The sequence below is a fragment of the Sceloporus undulatus genome, chromosome 2 (assembly GCF_019175285.1).
Source record: "Sceloporus undulatus isolate JIND9_A2432 ecotype Alabama chromosome 2, SceUnd_v1.1, whole genome shotgun sequence".
NCBI lineage: Eukaryota > Metazoa > Chordata > Lepidosauria > Squamata > Phrynosomatidae > Sceloporus > Sceloporus undulatus.
Window position 1 is genome coordinate 280,682,630 of NC_056523.1, and position 25,197 is coordinate 280,707,826.

The 25,197-nt window shown below is 40.0% G+C and overlaps 1 protein-coding gene across 1 annotated transcript in view; it reads right to left on the bottom strand.

Annotated features, from left to right (window-relative positions):
* Positions 1 to 25,197, bottom strand: part of ADGRV1 (adhesion G protein-coupled receptor V1) — a 384,090-nt gene that overhangs the window by 92,488 nt on the left and 266,405 nt on the right. The window contains 1 exon segment of the mRNA XM_042447787.1: positions 1,256 to 1,372. Within this exon segment, the coding sequence (XP_042303721.1) occupies positions 1,256 to 1,372 (117 nt within the window).

The following is a 25,197-nucleotide window of genomic DNA, read 5'->3' on the forward strand; positions in this document are numbered from 1 at the left end:
TTTTGGCAGGGCAATTTTAGAACAGTGGACAGGGGGAAAAATCAGGCAGAGAGAGATGAAGGCCATGAAAAGAGTTTCAAGGGCATGAATTAGGTAGTTGTTTTGACAGTCAGCCACAAAGGTTGTAAATCATATTTTATTTAGATTTATTATTTCATGATATATTATGAGAACTAATCAGTTTAGTTATGTAAACATAATTATTCTATGGCAATAGTAAGTTTCCTTCTTTTGGATTTTTGCTGTGATTCTATGACTCACTGAAACTATATAATTATAATGAATAGCAACTCTAATATATTTTATTACCATTTTTTAATGGATGAGCATGCACCAGTTAGTAAAAACAACAACAGCAACACCCCCCCCCAGATCAATTTGGTTAATCTGAAAACAGAATTAATCCACACTTTTTATGTAAAGATTATATTTGTGGTGTATGTCTCAAATGTGGCCTGTCCTTCAAACATGAATTTGCAAATACAATACATAGTCGGGGGAACTTTGGCTGTTATTATTGCTATCACATTGGATTTGATGCACGGCAATCCTATGAATAAGAGACTCTGCAAGCCCTGGTCATCAATAGCCATGCTCAGGTTTGCCATACCCAGGCCATGGCTTCTTAGATTGAATAAGTCTATTTGCAATATGGCCATATATGATCTCATGATATTTCCAAAGTATGATATCCTCAGTTTAGTCATTTAGCTACGGGGAAAATCTTTCATGTGATGTTGGTGAGGAGGTGGGGTGCACATTCCTAAGACTGGCATTGAATTTGTTCACTGCAACATTAATTAATGTGACATTACCATATATCCATATGAAGGCTCTATACAAGGGAAGATCCTAAAAATGGATGAATATACAAAATGGTATGATAGGAACAGGAGTTCCTACGCTGTTGAGACATGTCTATAAATAAATTTATATTAGTGGATAAATTCCTACTGAATATTTAATTGAATCCCATTTTGGGGGAAAGGTAGGATATAAATCCAATAAATAAATGAAATGAAATGGAGGTTGTTCTGTTATTAAGATAAAATTCCTCCAAATTGTGGCATTGCTTTAGAAACTTTTGGGGACCTTTCTCAAATGTGTGGGTTTAGTAATATTTATTAATACAATGTAATTTATGCTGCTTTTTTAGAGTGGGGAAGAGAAATATTTCTCAAAGTAGCTGATACAAAAGGGAGAGAGAGAGAGAGAGGTGAATGAGTGCAAATAGGAAAAAAATACATTCACTAACCTGAATGAGCATCCAGCTGAACTGGCAAAGGTAGAGGTAGTGTGTAACTGAGCCCAAAGCTGAACAACCTTCCTCTGAGAGTTGCTGACTTATGTAAGCTGAGGCCAGAAATGAAATCTAGAAGAAAAAAATGTATCACTACCTGTTAAAAATAGTATTCTCGGCACCATGAAACCAGGCACACTGGTCAATATTCATTCTCACCCCAGTTTATCAAATAACTAGACTTGAAAATTCATCAGCTAAAAAGCTAACATTCTTGTTAGATACTAAGAACTAAACAATGAGAAAATATGTATGGCCTTTTTGCCTATCTCTGTCATCCTTATATGAATTTCAAACAATTTTTCACAGAGAATAGTGTGTGTGATCAGAACTGGGAAAAACTCAGGCCATGGAGAACAACCATACCTCTAAACCCCTTTTTGTGACCCTGACCCCCAGTATGTGTGTGTGTGGGAGGGGAGGAATCCCAGAAAATGACAAGGCTTCTAGGAATGGCAATTTACTAAAAAAAACCTCCCAACATTTCAGATTCATTAAAACACCTTTTAAAAAATGGAAATAGCAAATGGAAAACAATTCTGCTTGCAGTGTTTAGCTAAAATTTTGACAAAAAAAGGGGGGCAGTGCAGCCAGCTGAGGGGCTAAAAAATGGCTCACATCCTTGTCAGAGTTGCTCACTCCTGCTCTGGAGCATATTTAATTGCCCAGGAAATAAAATGCTAGGGAACCCTAGAAGAAAAGCCAAGAATTATTACTGCCATCTTCTCTACACTGTTCTCTTTTCTCCTAGTTAGCATGTTCATGCTATGGGGTCTTATTGTTGCAATCATTTACACAGGATATAAGTACAGCTTTCAGAAGTATGAGAATTGCATTTACACAATAAGCAGCATGCCATGTTTTACAGGAACAGCCCCTTTTGATGGACTGAGCTGCCCATATGTTGGAGAATGAGTTTGCCTCCTATATTTATGTTGTGTTTTTAACGGTTATGTTTTAATAGTAGTAGTATTTAAATCTTTTTAACTTTTGTAATAAGTGCTTTAGTTGTATCCTTTTTAAATTATTGTAAGCCACCTGGAATCCCATTTTGAGATTCAATAGATAGATAGGTAGATAGATCTTGATACTTTTCTTTGAACGCACACTACTGCAGGTATTTAGTACAGCAGCATTTGTTCGATGGCCCAAGTAACCACATGTTGATGGGGTCTATGGTGGCCTGTCCTAAATTCCTCTAGCTCCAGACTCCTAAATTAAATGCAACCATTACACCAATTGTTTTTGGCAACTGAAACAATGCTAGGTCTGTTTTAAAAGGCCCAACAGCCATGGAGTGGTGAGGTTCCAATCTCCTGTCCTGTCATCAGTGAATGACTATGACTGAGTCTTCATGGTCTTCACTATCTGACAACACTTAACGATGACTTAAATGCATAAAATAGCAACCACAGATCAAATGTCACAATGGACCTTATCACACTAGATGAATCCCAAGCAGAAATGGGATTTTAAAAGTAGAAAAAAACACACAAATGAAGAAAGTTTTTCAGATATGTTTGCACCAAAGAACAATAATGTGAAAATAAAACGAAACTGAAAATTGACAAAAACAACACTTTTTTATGTTCAGAAGTTCCCGAAAGTAAAAAGGTATCATTTTTGTGGACTTTCCATTCACTTTATTTTCACATTATTGTTCTTTGGAAGAAACATTATCTGAAAAACATCTTGCATTTGTAGGGTTTTTTTCTACTTTTAAATCTCCTTTTTGCACGGGATTCATCTAGGATGATAAGGTCCATAGAGTCTGCATAGTTCCTCATAATGCTTCAAGCACAATTCTTCTGAATATACAAATCTGACACAATGTATTCTGTGCCCCTTTCCCTGACTATTAATTGTTCAGTCTTGTATATGTATACAAGTGTGTGTGTATATATATATATATATATATATATATATATATATATATATATATATATTTTAAAAAAGCCAATACAACATTTATAAGATGTTTACAGAATTTAAGAGTGAATTGTGCTTTATCTAGACAGACTGTACTAAGAGTTATGTTTATAATAAGCTTAGAGGAAATGCTTTCTTTTTTTAACCAGACATTTTGAGGTAGTTTGAACTAAGTAAACAAGATAAATACATTATTTCTGTTTTATAGTTCTCCCCCATCCCATATGTCTCAAGGGTGCACTTTCATTTGATAAGCAAATAAAGCTTACAACAAGGTTCTGGAAGGCTGATGCATTCAAACATGTTTCAGGAAGTGATGTTACTCAAGAAAACAAACTTAAACTAATGTTATATAGGATGTTAAATCCTATGGCAGAGTGCAAAATGTAGCCATTGCAGCATCTATAAAGACCAGGAAGAACATTTTGATGTCCAAGATATCATAAGAGTATGTTAATGTTTTTTTTAAAAAATAGCAAGACATTTTGGCTTCTACTTTCTTCTCCTCTGAATCAAAACCATGCTATACCCAAAGTGGCAGTTGCAGAATAGAGATGAATAAACACACACATACACAGTCATATGCATTCTGGATACATCTAGGCAGCTGTAGAACATGCATCTTACATGACAGGTCTCCAGAACAGAGAATAAAATCCACTAGAGTTAAACATATAATTTCCTGTCATTAGATTATTGACAAAGTATGATAATTATTAAATTTGCTGTTGTTGATGTTGTTAACACATCCTTAAAATAAATTATAAATTATTAAATAATATATTATTGAATTGTTAAATAATAATAAAGTATTATTATTATTGGCAAAGATTATTGTCATTAGATTATTGGCAAACTTATAATGTGTGCCTCTGTGGTTGATGTTTACTGATTCATGCTTAACAACATCAACAGAGGCTGCTCTTTCAGACATCAGCAGAGCCAGCCACCTGTGACATCTGTAAGTCTCAGTTTTGTCCCTGAATTCTTCAGAGCCTGGGATAGTCCTGCCTTGGCAACTCTACTGGTACTCGTTGCCTCATCCAGAGTCATTTGGCCACAACAAGAGAGTTTTATAACTGAAACTGTGTACCTGCAAAGTTTATTTCATTAAATCCCTATATAAAACACAATGATTCCTTATGCTTCCCTCCTATGTTCTTTGGCCCTGACCTAAAACAACTTCAATTATGCTTATCTGCCAGCTGTGCTATCTTGTGAGTGATAACACTGCATCACATAAGGAATATCAACATTGCACTACAGGTAAATCACTAAAAGTCATTTTGTGCTTTAAAATGTGCTGATCACTAAAGCAAAGGAATGAGTAAGCAAGGTTAAAGAATCATCTGACTATAGAAACTGCAAAACCATGGCAGCTCTTTGCATTGCAATAGGTCTGCTCTCTCTTGTTGGAAAAGTGGCACTACAGGGACTTCACTTTTGTCCCACAGATGCTTTCCAGTGAAGGGTGACAAGGTTTTATTAAGCCCATTGTAATTTTTAACATCAATATGGAGATACATGGGGATGTCATCAAATAATTTGGAGTACAATAGGCTAATGGCACTCAACTATCTTCCTTCGAATCCAACAAGCTAAGAGAATGCACGAACTGTTGTATACAATAAGTAATGAGTTGGAGAAGTGCTAATGAAACTTAGAGGTGAAATAGACTGCCTCAAAAGAGCGGGCTGCCGCTGCCCCTTTGTATGCTGGATTGGGGCCGTGGCAACTGCATGCTGTGGCCCCAATCCAGCATTTTTCCAGGCCAAAATGAAGTGGCAAAATGCCGCTTTTTTTTACCTGGCAAAAGGTCACCCTTGCTGCCGCCGCTGCCACAACTACTACGCAGCTCTTCCCCATTTCTTCAGCGCAGTGTGTCTAAATGCTGCACTGAAGAAGTGTCATGCCGCTGCCCACCAGCTGGTCAGGCGGGCAGCGTCATGCCACTTTGGGGGTGGAGTTGGGGCATGCGGCATGCAGTCACCATGCCACCATTCCATCCCAACGCCAGCCCTTTTAGCTGGTCTGTACAACTTCTTAGTTCAAGAAGCGTGTGTGTGTGTGTTTTATGAGATTTTGGTATGGCACTTTCAAATTTGATGAAGTTTATCATACAAAATTAAACCAGAAATATTATACGAGCAATTAATTACAACATCAAAACGAATCAATGATTAATTAAAAGATAACTTGGACCAACATAATAGCAAAGTAATTTGTAAAAGGACTTAGCTTCTAAAAGCAACGCGAAAGAAAATGTATTTTCCTCCCTTGGAGAAGATAATAATGAAGAGAATGTTAGGAAATAACATGTATGTGACCACAAGACAGAGCTGTAGCAGAACCTATTACAGTTCCAGTGGCAGTTGACAATTGCATTATGGAATGTTGATGCTGTCAGTCCTTCTGAGAGTGTGTGAATGGAGTATATCACACGGAGCTTTTTGGGTGGTTTTGTAGCTCAGTTCCAGCTCACTTTCGAAGTGATTGCACTTCCAACAATGCAGTTTCACCTCATAAAGAGACTGTTTTAGACACCATTGATTTCTATGGGAGCCCCTTGCGAATTGCTTCAGCAGCATTTCTGAAGTCACCCCTCATTTTGGTTAAAATGAAAAAAAAGTGGCTTCAGAGAATTCGCTTCCAGGCTGCCTTCGATTGCACTGCGATTCGGTCTGGTGTGGAAAAGCACTCCGATGCCGCCACACCCCCCTTGGCCCCTGTGTCCTGCTCCGTCATTCCCCTCCTCCTTCATGCCATCTCCTCCTCTCTGCCAACCAGACGATCCCATCATCTCCTGCACCCCTGCGTCCTCCTAGACCCCAATCTGCTCCACTCCTTCAGCCTCCCACCAATCCCATCATCCCTGCCTTCTCCTAGACCCCATCTGCTCCCCTCCTTCCACCAATGCCATCATCCCTGCCTTCTCCTAGACCCCATCTGCTCCCCTCCTTCCAACAATCCCATCATCCCTGCCTTCTCCTAGACCCCAATCTGCTCCACTCCTTCAGCCTCCCACCAATCCCATCATCCCTGCCTTCTCCTAGACCCCCATCTGCTCCCCTCCTTCCACCAATCCCAGCATCCCTGCCTTTTCCTAGACCCCCATCTGCTCCTCTCCTTCCCCCTGACACCAACCCATCATCCCCTGACTGCTCCTGCATCCCCATCTCGCCTCCTCTGCCACCTAACCCATCATCCCCTGCTGGCTCCTGCATCCTGCCCCAGGAACCACCCAGCCACCTATTCCATCATCATCCCCGAATAGCTCCTGCATCCTATCCTGGCCCCAGCAATCCCCAGCCACCTATCCCATCATCCCCTGACTGCTCCTGCATCCTGATCCTGGCCCCAGCAATCCCCAGCCACCTATCCCATTATCCCCTGACTGCTCCTGCATCCTGATCCTGGCCCCAGCAATTCCCAGCCACCTATCCCATCATCCCCTGACTGCTTCTGCATCCTGATCCTGGCCCCAGCAACCCCCAGCAAGCTATCCCATCATCCCCTGCCTTCTCCTAGAGCCTGATGAAGAATGACAGCTAAGGAGGGGGCAGGGAAGGAGGCCAGAGCCCCACTGAGCATGCCCAAGGGTGCTGATTCGAATCGTTGACCCCTCACAGTATCCTCTGGTGTGGTAATACAATGTGCACTCACTCCCCTTTGCTTGATTCCGCATCACGTGACTTACTTGGAAGCGAACTGCTTCTCTTCCCCTTCACTTCGGAAGGACAACAGAAAGGCAACCAGGTGTGGAAAAACATGACGTTTTAACCTCAGTCCAAATTGCTAGAGAGGAGTGACTCTGGATCTGGTGTGGAAAAGCATCACGCTTTGCATTGCTAGAACAGGAGTGACTGCGGATCTGAGATGCAACCCCCCCTCATGTGTGATAAGGTCCTCAGTTATGACAGTTGGTGTTAGAGTAACTGCCTCTCTGTTTTTGTTGTTATGGTTGTTTGGTTGGCAAAGTAACTTATTTATTAAAGTAACTTATTTATTAAAGCCCTCGTGTAGAGTGAAGGCTTGAAGTGCTCTTGTCGTTATTTCTCAAGCCAGGAGCTTAAGTCCGTTTGCAGTGGTGAAGGGATATTTTCCTTCTTGGCCTGAATACCTTTGCAGACATCTCTTCAGATTCCTTCTCCCTGGCATCCTGTTGACGTGGTTCAACTCTGTAGGTGGTCGTGGTGGACACAGTGCGTCTTTCCACGCCCTAACAAGAGACGATGGGAATTCTACAGTAAAGTCCTAGGGAAGGGATGGATAATAATTTTGTTTGGCTCATTTGTTGATAGCCGTCTTCCAAAATTCTCAAAATACTTTATAAATTCCACTGAAAATCTTGAGATTAAGAAAAATCTGGGAGAAAGAGGAACTAAAATATTTACACATCAAATTAAAGGGCAAATTTGTGGAACCTAATCATAGAATCATAGAGTTGGAAGAGACCGCAAGGGCCATCCAGTCCAAACCCCATTCTGCCATGCAGGAAATCCAAATCAAATGTTTATCATTTCTTTGAGAAAAAGGTTATGAGCTCTTGAAACTCATACTTCATGCATGGAAATGAATACTGTAGTCATATCTCTAATCCAAAATGCTATCTATTGGAAAGAACACTTCTTTCCATATCTCTTCCCTCACTTACAAGTACAGAGTTAGAAGCCTCTTATGTGAGTACCTGGTTGTCTGCAATACGACAGATGGCCTCTGAACCTACTCTTGATGGTGGGAACACCCCATTTATGGAACTCCTTGTCCTGAAATTTTCCTACTTGTTTTCAAGCCACAGCTTTTCACAGTCAGTTCAACAAGCTTATCCAGTTAATATAGTTTATGAACAGCTTATTTGCCATTCTGGCCAAGTTTTCTCTCTTACTATCACCAGCTCGCCAAGAAGGGTTTTCCTCTTATCCTGTGATCTGAGTATCAGATATTTATTCCTGAATGTGTTTCATATTTTTAAATTATACATTCCTCAGAGAGCTTTGATATGGAGCAATACAGAAACTTCATAAACGAGCAAACTGACTAATTCAGGAGGCAACATTGGTCAGTTAAACATTTCAGGCACCTGACAAAATATACAGATCTTTGTTCAATGTTTTCCTCTCAATGTGATTATTTAAAGTTAAAATGATTTCTTACTAGGAAAGGAGAAACAACAGCATGGGCCTATTGTGAATAATGTTGATTTTGGAACATTTCTCCTAAGGTTCATATTATTTCCTATTGAGCTTCATGATTTTCTCTTAAAGACAAGGTCTTCTTAATGCTTCTGTTTCAGTTAACTACTGCTTCCAGTACAGCAGCAAGCTCACTGATGTTATTTATTAACTCTAATAATAGAAAATATAAACTTCCAAAACAGCTGGTGTTAATCTTTTGCTACTTCTTTAAAAAAGGATTAAAACAAACGACTGAGGTCTTTCAAGAGTCTTGACAACACTGCTTTTGTTCAAGTACACCATGGCATTAAGTTTGTACAGTTAAAATGCAACCAATAACTAAGAACAAGAAAAGAACAAAGGGCTATCCAAGTTTATTTTCTTGGTTGGTTTTATATAAGATGATGGGCTGGAATTGAAGTGGTGTGCATAAAACCTTTGCTCATGAAGCTCTTCAGAGTAACTCCAAGGAGGATGGAGGCTACAGCTGAAGAAACTGTTGACCCTCCCAACATGCTCACATAGAAGAACTTTCTTCTCATGTATTAGAAGGTGTGTGCGTCTGCCTATGTGGGTGATTTAACCTCTCCAATTCTGTTATCTCAGAGCTGATTCTTACTGTATATGGTAAGCAAACTTTCTACATGTACACTATGTGTACAATACTAAAAATAAGATGATGTTGTGGTGTGACTTCAAGTCATTTCTGACTTATGGCAACCCTAAGCATTTTCTTGGCAAAGATTTGTTCAGAGGGAGGTTTGCCTTTGCCTCCAACTGAAGTTGGGAATGTATGACTTGCCTAAGGTCATCCAGTGTGTTTCCATGGCTGAGCAGGGATTCATACTTTGGTCTTCAGAGTAATAGTTGAATGCCCTGACCACTATGCTACACTGGCTTTCACTAAATACAAGACTCTTAAGTAAACTAGGGCCCGTTACAGACGGGCCCTTGCTCCGCCCCCAGTACGTACTGGGGTTGGCCAAGGACGCAGCGTCCAATCAGGCCTCACCCCTAGTACGTACTGGTGACATAAAAATGGCAGCGCCCTATACACATGGGCGCTGCCATTTTGATGTGACAGATGATTAGCGTCCGTACATCACGGTGTGGTTGTGACGCCACAAGTGCACCATCGATGCCTTGCGGCATCACAACTGCACCACAAGAAGAACCCGCTTTTTGTGGGTTGTTTTTGCTGCGTGGGGGAGCCGCGAGGTTTGTCCGCTGTGGCTCCCTTGCGCAGCAAACACGGGCGCTGGCAGAGTGCCCTTTTTGGGCGCTCTGTAAAGCACCTAGAGCACTATCCAGACAAAGCCAAGGGTGCTGGTAGCATCTGTTTCATTTCTCCTAGTGTCTCTTTTGGATAAGGATGTATTCACTCTCTGAAGGAGCAGGTTTACAGCTTGGGAGTACTTCAACTATCACTGGTGGAACTGTCACCTTCATGGCATGTTCAGTAGCTTAGAATGGTACACCCAGCCATGACTCTATCTAGCCACAGATTTCAGTTAGACATGCCTTGAAAATTCATGTTCTGTCTGATAAAAAGTGAAACAAGAAGAAAGACAAATTGTCACAGTGGGCACTTCCAGTTCTTCAAACTGCTCTCCACTAAAGCCAGTTTCCAGTCAGATGATTTGGACTTTCATCAGTTCTTGACAGCATGGCCAATGATTGAGAATCCTGGAAGCTACAGTCCAAAATGCTAGGTTGAGGAAGGGTCCCAAAACACTATGGCACCGTACATTTCCAAGACATACTAAGTAAGGGCTGAGGTGCAGTGAAGTGAGAGGTAATGTGAAGACCTTGGGAGTTTATTCACTTGGTTAAATTTTTGGAGAGGTTTTATAGAATCTTTTCTAAGAATAAAAAGCAAGATGACAACTGTTGTGTTCTAGATCTATTCACAATAATATGCCTGAGTTTTTAAAAATATGTATCTTAAAATATCATCACATTTTGTGTTACCTAAGTTATTCAACTTCTCTTTGAAGATTTCTATGAATCATACTTCATTCCACTTCCATTTTGTCAAAATCAGGAGTACTATTAAGACAGAGGTGGGTACTTTGTGGCCACCCAGATATTGTTTAAGTGCATCTGCTAGCATTCCAGCAACATTGGATATGCTCTCTAGTGCTGCTGGAAGTTGCAATTAAAAAAAAACATCTGAAGGGCCACACATTTTCCAGCCCTACATTGTCACAGATAGCAGGCCTGGAGCACTATGAAAAAGCAGTAAATAGTAAGGTATTGGCAGTTTGACAGTGGAATAGACAGCCTCAGAGAGTGATACACTCTCTTTTTCTGGAGTTGTTTGAACAGAGGTTGGATGGTCATCTTCAACTGTGTATTCCTGCATGGCAGAAGGTTGGACTAGATGGCCCTTGCATTGCCTTTCAACTCTATGATTCCATCCACAGATCCGAAAAGGTGCTTCTTCATTCCTTGACAGAATGAACTTTTGGCTCCGACTATCAGTTTCCCTTCGACTACAGAAATGACAGAAATAATAGCTGAGCCTCTGCTACTGACCAGGGAGCGTAGCATCATTGCAGTGCTCCAGCCCCAGCTTCCCTGGAAAAATGCTGTGGCAGAGGGAAGCCAGCATGATCCCATCTGTTGGCCAGAACAGGAACAGCTGTAGGAATCTTCACCCTGTTCCATGCCAGAGATCTGTACCACAGAATCTACAGAAGTCCAAAATGTGAAAAGCAACAAAATTCTGATCTTCACATTCATCCAGGAATTACATATCAGTAAATCTACCATGACCCAGTTCCTCATGCATTTCTATTAGGAAGGCACACTCCAGCAAAATATTAACAGGAAGACACCCCCCCCTCTCCCATTAAATAAGGAACAAAAAAAGTTGGTAAAACAACTAACAAAAGAGGGAAAAGAAGAGATACCAGGAAATCTAAACAATAGGTACCAAAAATAAGAGATGTTGGACCTTTGCTGCTGTAAGCTCATAAACCAAGGCTGAAATATTACAATCCCTGAAATAATGCAACTGCTGTGTAAAAATACTAAATTTGATAACTTTCACTTTAGTGCTTTTATTTGTGAGGAATCATAATCCATAATCTGGTCCAGTAAATTATGGTTCTTTCCCCTGACAACACATTGTATTGATGTGTACTGTGTGTCCCTCCAGGTGTTGTTGAACTATAACTCCCAGCATTCTTTATCCTTCGCTGTGTGGTTAGGGCTGCCAGGACATGCAGTCCTACAACATCTTGGGGCCTGCACAGCTACCTCTCTGGTGTATTGGATCCAAAAAGTAATTATACTCAGAGTAGACCCACTGAAGTCAATGAGTCTACTTTGGGAGTACATTGGGATCTAATCCCATTGTCTCCTTGGTGCTCTGGAGTATGGATTTCCTCCAGTTAAAATGAAATAAACCAGTGAAATGACAATTTATATAACTGCTTACATTTTGTAGCAACTTGAACGATCAGTTGTTTATACAGAGCATTAGAAGGGTGTGCCCCACCCTCTTCTCCTTTGGCAAAGAGTATGTTTTTGCAGTTAGGTGTGAAGAAATTTGAAGGCATTGTTTACTTATTCATACATTCCAGAAGCTCTGCTGTAAACAACAATTAAGATGAATAACCTGAAGCAAAGCCAGGTCTGAAAAATCTGCTGTTCTCATTAACAAATGCTGACAAACATTAACATGTTTGTCAAGTGTTTCTGTGCCACAAGTGCATTCTTTTTATGTTTGATTCAAAGAACATCATTGCAAAAAAGAAATGCAGAATAGAGCAAATCAAACAGCATGCCTTGCAAAAAGAGCAGGCCTGCACAAATAGCCAAAGACAGTCCGGTCTTGTTTGCTCCTTGCTCTACAAAACACAGAGGACTGGGTGAAATATACATGATGGCTGGTGGGTTGCATTTGACTAATGAGTCACAGTTGTATTTGTCTGGATTAGAGAACTGTTTTTCATTTCTCTGCAGACATTGAGAGACTATGCAGTAATATTACTAGAAAATGGATCAAACCAGTGGTTCACAACCTTGGTTACCCGCACACTTTATGGACATCACTGCCCAGGATATAGGCAACCTATACAATACTAACATGTTCATTATACAAACTTACTCCAAAAAAACACAACCCAAGAACAAGTTCATTTGAAGACAATTTTAAAAACATAATCAAAATTGGAAAAGCTCAGTGAAGTATTCCCTTAAATGGGAAAGTTTTGCATTGTTTTCTACAAGTTTGCAAATTCAGGCTGAGCTGGGCATTTTTGTGTAGGAAGCACAAACTCAGATTGAGCTGGGCATCCCTGTGTAGGAAGCTGGAGTCACTCTGCAAAGGCTCTGGTTTTTCCACTTGTTAACTTAAGAATGGTTAAACAGATGATCTCTTCTGATCTTCACAAACTCAGACACACCCCGAAGTCTGTTGAGCAAAGACAACCTAAGGCTTTTATAGCTTTGAAGAGGTCCTGAAAACCAAGATGCAGCTGGCACAGTTGTTGAGGACTGTTTGTTCTATACTTTCATACCTTCCTCCCCTTGTCAGGGGTGGGGTCAGGAGTTTGTTTCTGCCGCAGTTTGCAAAGTTTCCAAAACACATCCTAAGGTAGGACAATGCAGAACAAGCTGCAGTAATAGATATTTGATGTTATAAAATCATGATTTCCAGATTTCTATGCTGTAGGAAAGGATTACGTGCCACAACAGTGTGAGAGATCTTACCTATTGGCTCTTGCCACATAGTAACTACAGAATGAATCACTGTATTTTTATCTCATTATGAGATGACTTCTTGCCAGTGCTTTGTGATAGCCATCCATAAGAAACTATTCAGGTTTTTACTGCTCTCATTCCCACTATGTTTTCCACCAGCATTTCATGACTTTTCAGGGGCGTTTCCACTTGCGATTTAAAACGATTTTAAATACAGCAATTTGTTTTCAAATGACTCAAAATACAGCGAGTGTTATCCCGCTTTTCAAATCGCTTTATTTGTATCGTTTCCATTTACGTAACGTTTTATTTTGATTCGCTGTGATCGATACAGTATCATTCCCATTCATGGATGAATCGATGTATATTTAAACTGGTTTTGTTACTTTTTCGTTCACATTCACTTGTTTCGGCTATGAATGTCATGTCAATCAAAGCGACGTCATCATGACGTCACAATACTTCGGAGTAACTTGCATCGTTCCCACTATGGGGACGTTTTTAATTTGTATTAAATTTCGCGTTTTTATTTTTAAAAAGAGTCAATGAGGAGGCGCTTAAGCTCTTCAAAGAGTCCTAAGCGCCTATGCATTTAACACACTTACCTCTTATAGCAAAGACCTCCGCGGACAAAAGGGCAAGGGAGGGAAAGATGGCAGTGGCGACAATGGATGGGGACAAAGAAAGGACAACTCCCCCGAGCCAGCCCATTGCACTCCGCTCCTCCCATCCTGTGGAACCTGAATCAGATGCCAAAACGTTCCCATTTAAATACAGTGATTCTTATATCGGCACAAGGGATAACCCAGGGTAAAACCTACTATTTTTTTGCGCTGGTTTATAGGCTTCTGATATGGTTTAAATGTTTGGATTCAAATCAAATTCGAATCACTGTGAGAACGATAGAGGGTAAATCTAGAACTGTTCTAGAGTTAATTCAGGATTGAGTGAGAACGATACACCCTGGATTCACTTTGTAAACCGGTGTATAAGCGAGTGGGAACGCCCCCTTCATGATTTTTCTCTCTCATCCTATAGAAAATTCATGTATATTTGTGTTGATTTGTTTTGAAAACAGGCACATTTTTCTAATGTACAATTTCCCCATTGACTAAAACATATCTGTACTCATTTTGTACACTTTTTTTTTTCAAATTTAGCATTTTTAATCACACATGTTGTTTCAAATGTGCAGGTGTTTTTTTTTTAAAACAACAACAACTTTCCCCAAAAATGCTTCCAGGTATTGTAGTTATGGTCAACCCTCTATATCCATGGATTCTTTATCCATGGAGTCAAACATCCACAGCTTGAAAATATTCAAAAAAAGTATAAATTCTAAATAGCAAACCTTGATCTAGCCATTTTATATGAAGGATATCATTTTACAATCCCACTGTATTTAATGGGATTTGAACATCCATGGATTTTGGTATCCACAAGGGGAACCAAACCCCTGCAGAAAATAAGGGCCCACTGTATATGGATTTCCAAGGAAAGACATTCATTCTGTAGCCAGTCTTGTGAGGTATGAAACAGATATTCTCACAGGGCAGTGCAAACTAAACAAATATTTCCATCCCTAATAGCTGTCAACACTATCCCAGGATGTGTTCTCTTAAAACAGGGAAGGACAAAATGTAGTCCTGGGGGCACATGTGTTCCTCCAAGAAAGTATTAGTGACCCTTAACACCTCCACAATGATTCCAGCCAAAAAAAGAGAATCCCCCAGGTGCAACAATTAACCTCTGAAATAGAGTGCAATGGCTCTTTGTATGAACCAGAAATTGACTTTAGGGCACCATGCGTGTGTGTGTGTGTGTGTTAGTGGGTGGGTGTCATTGTTTGTTTTTAGTAATTCATCCAGCCCCCAGAGGGTCCCAGGTCATAAAAATGGCCCCCAGACCTGCTACAGACCTGCTAAAGTTGCCCACTCCATCATAAAATATTCCACAATTAGTGGAAATATGATTCGGCTTCTGACAGAAAAGTGTAGATAATAATTTTATGGAGAAATTAACATTTCTGTGCCCCTTAGTTAGAATCTCCCTGATGTAATTAGACTGGACCTCTAAAGTAAATAGATTTTGGAATGCAACTAGATTCTAAGCATACTTAATTGAAATTAAATTTAGTTGAATTCAAGCTTCCACTAAATATATCCAATCTATATGTCAGACAAGTAAATTTAATTTTGCTGTATGAATAGAGTAGAAGCCACTTGACTTTTTTCTCTTCAGCCCCGTAAAAACTATTTTCAAAATAGAGGTTAATGCTCAGTTTAATAATATACATAATCTCTTATCAGCATTATTGTTTAATCTGGAAGGAGTCATCAAATACAGCAACCATTTCCTAGCAGACTGAAAATAAGCTTCTTTCTTAGTCACATAGGGCCTCAACAGACTGGCGTTATACACTGGTCTTGGGGCAGAGTGGGGCGTGCTGTCCACTCGACACCCCCCTGATGCGGCCTCTGACATTGCCATCATGCTATGCAACCAACCGCATGGTGGGTGGTGTCACAGCACTCCTTTAGCGCTGTATCTGGATGGCACAACACCAAAAGGAGCACCAGAAGGTGCTGCCATGGCAGCAAAGGTGCCTTTTCCCTGGCACGAAAAGGAGTGGCATTTTGCCATTCCTTTTAATGTCAGGGAAAGGCCAGATTGGGACCATGGCATGTGGTTGCTATGGCCCCGATCCAACACTGAAAGGAGCAGCAGCAGGCTGCTCCAAAGGGACAGTCTGTTTAGCCCCTAAGTTACAAAAAATAGATCATGTTGTATCACACAAGCTTATGCAAATCAGGTTAGCTGAACAGTCAGGATCATGCCTATATAAAATAGCCATACTGGCAATCTCATCAATGATGTATTAGTTTTTACTTAAATGGTACACATGTAGACTTTCTTCAGGGTCAAGGTATTTGTATGTTATAGGAATTACTCTTCCTCTGTCAACTATGATCTCAGTTAGAAATAGGATACCACCAATGATGCTATTATTGGGGTTGGGGGGTTGGGAGGGGAACTCCCACTGACATCACTATGGCTCTAACCCATTAACCTTCTATGAAGTGTTTAGTAACACGTTTTGACACTATGACTTTTAGACAGTATCAAAAGGCCAATAAATATAAATAAAGACCAATAAATACCATGCAAACTACTTGTATTCACATAACTTAGAAGCTATTATTTATTGCAATGAAATTGTTTGCATTGCGATATACACATAGATACAGGAGGTCCTTGTAATCCACTGGGGTTTGGTTCCAGAATCCCCTGTGGGTAACAAAATCAGTGAATGCTCAACATAATGACATAACAAAATGGTGTCCCTTATATAAAATGGAAAATGAAGGTTTGTTATTTGGAATTTAAACTTTTTAAAAAATATTTTCAAGCCTTAGATGCTTGAATCCGTGGATAAAAAATCCGTGGATAAGGAGGACTGACTGTACTTTCTATGATATGTGGTGTTCATTTGATAAAGTCAAAAGGTATTGGAAAGCAATTTAGAAACAGATTAAAAATAATTTAATTAATTTTAGGGTGATGCACTGTTATTGCAGCAAGATTGTTATATGTTCAGAAGTGGAGCATCAGAAGAAGGATGGATTATCAAGATCTTCAGAATGGCTGAAATTGATAAACTAGCAACATTAATTAAAGAAAGGTCTTTGGAGTGTTTTTTAAAAGACAGAGTTATTTTTGTGTTAAATGAAAAAGAAAAAAGAGGGAGATTATGTTTGCAGGACTGGATGTTTAGAGCTATGCTGTAGGAACGGTGTTAGTATTAATGAGATGTTCATTTTAATTATAAATTGACTTTACATTCTTCAATTTAGATAGCAAAAAGTCAAGTAAGTGTTGTTTTGGGGGATGTTTTAGTGTGGGGTTGTTGGTATTTGGTTGGTTTTGTGGGTGAGTTATGTGGGAGGATGGGTGTGAGAATACTTTTATATATATGTAATGTAATTTCGTGTAATCTATTGTTTTTTATATTGTAATTTATACTGCAATGTGTGTGTCTGTGTAAAATAATAATAATTATTATTATTATTATTATTATTATTATTATTATTATTTTGTATTCCACCTTCTCTCCAGTTTGAGACCTAAAGCTACTTATAATTTTAAACAACCAAAAAATTTAAAAAAATAAAAAGTTTTTAAAATTTAAACCAGATTAAGACATACCATATATATAGATATACATATATACATACACACACACACACACACACACACACACATATACACACACACACATACATATATAAAGTCAACCTCATGTATAAATTGAGGGCAAATTTTCAGGCCAAAATTATGGATTTTGACATGACCCATGGATAGGTCGAGTGTAAAACTTGAAGCCTCCTTCATCGTATGTATGTGAGTGGAAAGAGGGAAGCAGCAATCAATATGAGGCTTCAGTGTTTCAGACAGAAACAGGGTGGGAAGGGGACTGTTAAAGAAACAGCAATCAATGAGTCACCAAGGAATCTATCTACTTGGCTCAGGACAGAAAGAAACTGCATGGGGAAGTCTGAAAGAGCTGCTATCACATTACCATACTGACCTGTAAATAAGTCAACCTGGGATTTGGGGGTCAATTTTGGGGCATAAATTTTTAGACTTACAAACAAGTATATATGGCACATTATTAAATATGCATGCCCACCCATCCGCACCAGCACAACAATGAGCAGGATCTCACTTAAGTGAAACAGGTGAGACTCTTTGCCCTTTACATTTAGTCCTATCTATCTTTTAGTCTTGTTCTAAACATGACACTTGGTAACATCTCAGTGAGTTTCAATGGATATAGTATGTGACGATTATAGCATGATTATTGCTACTACATTTGAGCTCTCAAACTGGAAGCTATAAAAAGGCACTAATCAAACTAAGGCTTGGGGGGGGTTGCTTTTGGTAATGAAGTTGGTGATGTCCTGGACTGCAGCCAGCACACACAAACAACGCCAATAAGGATGGCTCAGCTAGGTAATTAACAAGCAACTGGGAACAGTCCACAAACCTGCAAGGAGTGATAGTTAAGGAGCAAGCTGAAAGCCAGAGCTGAAATCAGGAAAACAGAGGTCAGAGTAGTCAGTCCAGTCCAGGGCAGCCAGAAGTAGCAAGAGTCCAGTCAGTTCCAAGGTCAAGAATCAAGGCAACAAGGAGTCAAGATACAGGGAGCCAGTGCAAGCAGCACTCACACCAAAGGATCATACAATAAACTCTGACATTGAATTGGTGTCTCCCTGCTTCTTAAGTAGGAGATTCTCTCCTCGGTGCCAGCTGAGGCTTGTTTACCAATTGTCTCTCAGCAATCCTCCTGGACCTGCGTCTGCCAGCACTCTCAGCCCTGCATTGTTTAAAGGAGGGAACCTCCAGGCCTGGTTCCTTCCCAGAGTCACCACTAGGCTGCTGTGCCACCAAAGGAATCCCATCAGCACTAGAACCTGGCTGAGCCTCCTCCTCTGGGGCTGGGAGATCACAGCTGGATCCTGGCAGAGCAGGATGAACACCTGGTGTAGCCTCAATTACCTCTTGCTCTGGAGGAGCCCCATCCTCCTCCTCATCCTCCAAGACCAGCTCTTGGCTGGCCATGACAGGTGATACCATTGGGAACTATTAGCTAAGCCGCTGTAAGCCATGTTTGGATGAGGTCATCTTAAGGGGAGAGGCAGACTTGGCAAAAACAAAGTAAAACAAGACAAGAAAAGGAGAAGGGGGAAAAAAAACAGGAAATCAGGATCTGATGGGTGGGGTGAGGGGCTGAGATGCTAGTAAGTGAAGGAAAGAAGTGGTAGAAAAATGAATGAAATGATGACCCAGAACAATGACAGGAAGAGAGCAGTCACAAAATTTGAGTTGCAGTCAAAGTAACTAATGACTTGCAAAAAATATAGGTTACCATAACTAGTTACCTGAGGTGAGAGAAGTTACATTTCAAAAAGTGACACAAAGAATTTATTTATTTCATGTATATCCTGCCTCAGGTTATATTGGGGGTAAAGAGAGAAGCTAAAGAGAAAAGTTGTGCATGGGTACAAGTTGCAAAAAAGAACAAACACACATTGATTGGAAATCACCTTGGTAGTAAGTCTCTACTGTTATCCAGAATGCAATAAAGTACAAGGTACCTTCCTGCAATACCACCACCCACCACCCCCAGTCTCATTTGCACATTGCTCATGTCAGAGCAACACATCACCGGTCTCCCAGCCAAATTGTGGGCCTATGCTGGCTTCCTGGCAATTAACCGCCAGCAGCTGAATACTGACAAACTCATTATAAAAATGAAAATGCATAGGAGAGCATATCCATTGGGAGGATTTTTGAGCATAATACTCTGTTTAGAGATGGTTTAAGTAATCATTAAACAAGTCATTTGAAACCAGGAGTACTCCTACTGGCAACGCTTCTGTCCAGCTTAGTAGCACTAGATTTGACCTTTTAAAAAGTTTATGGTATGATACCATTTTCTAGAGAATGCAGCTTGCTCTTTATATACTGTTAGCAGAGAAGTGTCAAGAGGACTGTGCAGTCTTCTGTGAACACAGAGGTCAGAAGCCATTGTTGTTGCAGGTTCACTATGCTAGTAGTTACCCTTTTTCCAGTATCTTGCAGCATTGGTGAGGGAAGCTAAACAAAATCTGATAGCTCTTAGCCGCCTATTTTTCCAATGCCTTCCTTCTTTCATGGCCACAACATTGGTGATCTTTCTTCTCCTAACTGTACCATCTGTGCCAGTATAGTTACTCAGGCACAGTGTAGAGATATGGTTCCAGCCCTCCCAAAAAATCTGTTTTTCATGTTTTCTTTACCAAGGAAGACTTTCTAGCATTTGGTCATTTTGCAATTACCAAAAACATGTACAAAAAACCAATTTGTAAAGCTCACAGCATAAAACTAGATCTAAGATCATCACTACAAGATATAGCTTTCTGAAGGCTTGGAAAAGACACAGACTTTACCCACTGAATATCAAAAATGTCTTTAAAGCTAATTCATTGTGAAATATATTGAACATACTTTACAAAGTAAAGTTTATTTTAAAAAAAAGGATCACTGATATAAAATGGAAAGTATCAATATCTATGTATCAATGGGATGAAACAGATGGGCCAAATAAAGAGGTTTCCACACACTCTTGGTCTACAAACTGGAGCAAAAAGAAGCCTCAACTGTCCGATTCAAGGCAGAAAATGCACATCTTGGACCTGCGTATAAACACCCCGATGCAAGAGCATTTCTGAAGGAGTGATCCATTCTAAGCCCAACCCTAAAGCTGTATATAAATGCACTGGCACAGGTTCACATTAAAAAAAGGATGGAGACAGTGTACCCAAGTGGTTGGGGTGGCAATGCAAAAAAGTGAAAGTGTGACACTTCCAATGGATATCAGTACAACATACACAAACCAGAGAATCCAAGGGGGAGCATGGGGGGCATGATTGTGCTTGGCCAGTGTTTTACTGGGCACACCTATGCGCCAATGCCCTGTTGAGGATCATATGTGTGATTGTGTGACCACTCAAAGGGTGGCCATCCAGTGAGATCACATCTAGGCTGCAGGCAGTTGCTGGCAGGGTGTTTGTGCAATAATGTGCATGCATAGTGTGGAGGCAACAACAACAAAAAATTTCTCCGGTAGTGTGGCTTGATACTATGCCATACAGTCAGGCCATGCACATTTGGGCTGCCTTGGGAGCAGTTAGTGCAGGCAGCAGGTTTCAACCCACTTCCAGAAAATGCAGGTTCAAGCTGCTTTTTCCTGCCTGTCTGTTCCAAGCCTATACTAGATTCTAAAAAAAAATGTGCAATGGTTCAATAGAAATAAATTCAACTATATATATATATATATATATATATATATATTGTGTCTTGAAAAATTACAAATAAACATTTAGACTAATCCAGCAAAAATGAATAGATAGCTGTGAAAGAAAATGGAAAGTTAAAAAAATTGACAGAAAAACAATTCAGTGAAAAATACTGGTTTGCTTAGAATACACTTTGCCTGAAGAAGGTTTCCTTATGAAGACTATCATGCAGCATAGCAAGTATGCATCAGTCTGCCTCTTAGCATATAAACATGCATGTTACAATGATGATGCCATATATTTTAATAAAAAAATTCTGCAAAAAAATGCAGAGTATATATACCATAAGTTCTTTGAGTTTGGATGAACATCAAAGTATGGTTTCTTTAAATTTAAAAATAGGCTTCCAGTGTCTTCCTCTAGCACATGAAAAGGATGGTAGGAGATATATGTAATCTTGAAGCTCACTCAAACTTCTTAACATAGTAAGTAACCAATGTTTCACACCCAGACCAGTGTATTGCTTCTAGGCCCTGTTTGTTCGTATCTATTTTGCAGAATTTGGAAATATTAATCTTTAGTCAAGAGCACACTGGCAAGAAAGCCAGTGAACATACTCATGGTGTAGTTCTGGGAGCTGTAGTCCAAAAAATAAAGTTTTCACATTTTGCTATTTCTTACAGTGCTTTCTGCTTCACCTGGACCTTTCATGTTGTTCTCAATTTTGGGGGGGCTTTCCCAGATGTGATGATTTCTTTCCAGTTGCATTTCATGAAACAGTAATGCTCCCTACCTGATTCACCACAAGTAAAAGGATACTGAATATATGCTTTGTGTGTGTGTGTTAAGATAAGGTAAAGAACAATACATGGGTGGAAACATAATGGGTGATTCACTCCAGGTGTCTGCCCACTTCAAGCAAAGAACCAAATTCATCAGAATTCATGTACACATTTTCCCATTTTGAACTCTGAATTTCTAAATGAATTGGCAAGAGAAGACTCTTGCTTCTGTAACACAGAAGCATGTTTAAAAAAAGAAGCAATACTCTGGGAGAGGTCACACTGGCGGGATACACACCGCCATATAGTACGTATTGTATATGTACTAGGGTTAGGAAGGGGCGGTGCTTCCGCACCCCCCTAACCCTAGTACGTATACAATACGTACAAGATGGCGGTGCCCCTTCCACATGGGCGCCACCATCTTTACGTACTGGACGCATTGCGTCCAGACGTGTCGCGGCGCCTATGACGTCGCGAATGCGCCTGCGGCGCCTCGCGATGTCATAGAGGCGCCGCAGAAAGAAGCTCCAAAATGGAGCTTCTTTTTTGCTCCGCGTGGGAGTCGCGCAGTTTGGCTGCTGCGTCTCCCGCGCGGAGAAAATGGCGCTGGCGGGGGAGCGCCGCAAAGCGGCGGTTTGTATCCCGCCACTGAAAGTTGATGAACTTGCTGGAAACTGTAAGAAGAGTGACGTATTAAATGATGATGAAATAAATTTAGCATCTATATCATGTTCTAGTTGTAGATGTTTCAATCTGAAATGTTACAGAGAGAGAAAGAAAGCAAATGCATTAACCACCCACCTATTATGTGAAAATTAAGATATTTGCTGCTTCTGTATTGCAGGGAACTGTACAGTTGGTGGGTGTTTAAGATTCTTTACAGAGTTTTGCAAGGGGTAGGAATTATTCAAGCCCATTGCTTATTAAGGTTGGAGTATTATGTGTATAATTCCAGGGGGTAGGACCAGTTTATTATTTCCTTTTCATAACTGCTACATACATGGAATAACAGGTTCTTGTAATGTCAGAATAACGATGCTGTATAATCCTTGAAAAGTAGTATTGTTGTACATATTTTTTTATCCAAAATGTACAGATTGCCAGGGGCCTTTAGGCTGACCTCATTTCTCAAACACCAACAGAATCTAGATTAGATTAAAACAAAAATTTAAATTCAATCTGTGTTTGAAAGGCTGTAATCTGTCCTTCATTCTCTGTATGTGAAATTACAAACCTGAAGAAGATATGCCAGTGTTACATCACCACATAGAAGAAAACAACTGGCACGCCAGAAAGCAACAAAGCAGGCTTAATAAGTTATGCACTGCATACTCATGCTGCCTTGTCTCTTCTGCAGAAAATTGTGCCAACTAACACCATTCAAACAAGATAATCTGCTTCTAAAGTGGCTTTAACTGTGAAGCTTTCAGCAGCTAGCTACTGCTGAAGAGAGATGTATTTTTCCCAGTGCCTGCCTTCCCTCCCCCTTCCCACCTCCACTGTCTCCGTCATTGCTAAATGGTGCCGGCTCAAACTGGCTAGCTCCAGCCTCAGCAGCATCTTCTCTTTCTCTCTCTCCTCGCTTTTGTTCTCAGGCTTAGAATACGACACTCATCCTTGATTCCAAGCTACTCCTGCAAGAATGAGCTACCTAATGAATGCTGAAAATCTGTCATTTAACAACAGCAGACAATTTCAAAGGAAAAACATGCATGCTTTGTTATAATGTGTCACTTCTATTGCAGTATTAGTAATACAAAAAACTATGGTCACTTCAGTCTTAATTACTGTTTTTCTTAATTACTGTTTTTCCTAGTATTGTGTGATCCACTAAGTGTGGTTTGAAGGCGGGGGGAGCTGGCTAAATTATTGTATATTTATCTCACCGTACCTGTATTTTTATCTCACTGTACCTCACTGTGAGATATTTATCTCTGTGTACCTGTGTTACCGTATATGCTTTTTAAAACACATTTCAGTACAGAGACCATGTACATATGAGAGAATAATTCCCAGTGTGGTCTTTTAAGAGTTTTGGACTAAGATTGGTGAAACTCAGGCTCAAATTTCCACTTTGAAGCACACTGGATATCTTTGGGCCTCAACTACCCCACAGGGGTGTTGTAAGGTTAAAATGGGAAGGAAACCATTTTTATCATCTTGAGCTTATTTTAAGAAAAGCAGGTCATCAATGTAAATAAATACACTGATTGAAGATGAATTTTCCTTTACATCCATAAAGCTTCTGTAATCCAAAAAAATCCTGCTTATAGTTTTGTATAAAAGACAGGCTACATGATGAAATATTTTTGACAAGGAATGATCAATGATATTTAATTAGTTGCCTCACAGCCTATCAATGAGCATGTTGAATTATAGTCTACACTAGACAAATATAGTTTGCTATAGCTATCCCACATGACCTAAGAGACGATCTTGCTGCTACCTTGCAGTTTCTCAGAGGACACAGGGACCCAGTTTTTGGATTGTGCACAGAAAATATGCACAAGCTGCCCTTTAACCCCTCAGCATCTTTTGTGACATTGCAAGATATCTTTGGGTACATCGCTCTATTCACATACAGATACTTAAAAGCTGGTTTCTTCAGTGGCCATGTGGGTTGCTTTTCTAATCTGGCTGGCCCTGGGTGGAACAATCTCTTCTGTCAGCAGGCCCAGTTAAGGAACCAAGATGCTTAATGGAGAATGTATTTTCTTCAATTCACTGTTTTCAGGACAAAAAAGAGGAAAGCAGAGAGAAGGAAGTGTGTCTGTGTGAGAGAGGATAGAGCAATGTTTCATCTTTGGAATGAAATTGAGTTGGTGTCCAACTACAGCCTCCCTTGTGTCTTCTTTTTCCTCTATGTGTGTTTGGGTTATCCAGATATAGACAGTGAATTGCCCCAGATGAACCTCTTCAGTTTGAAATGTACAGCGACTATGTTCAGCATTGATTCTGTTTGTATGTACAGTGCTGTGTAAATCTACAGTGCTTTATAAATAAAGTGTAATAATAATAATAATAATAATGATAATGATAATTCTCATCCAGCCACCCTTCTTGCATAATGAGGTAGAACTATCCATTTATCTAAGGACTGCAAATTTTGGGTGACAAAGGTGCAGTCTTTTCCCAAACTTTCTCAGGCAATGAAACTTCCACATCTGGCTAATTGCACTCTGAGCTCAACTTGGGAGATCATTCTTTCTTTGCTAAACATGTTCTCCCAGAACTAACATCAGATGTAAACGTATTTTACATCCTACACATAAATTGTGACCAATTAGCCAAGACAGGGGTTTTCAGGCTCAGAGGTCAAGCTTTGGCTATCTGGAGGCAGAAGACCACAGCCGAAGCTGAAGACACACCTGATTCACCTGTTCCAAAGAAAGGTTCCTCAGCAGCTCCTTAGCATCTTTTCCACAAGAGAGGCAGGATGCATACTGGCTGATCAA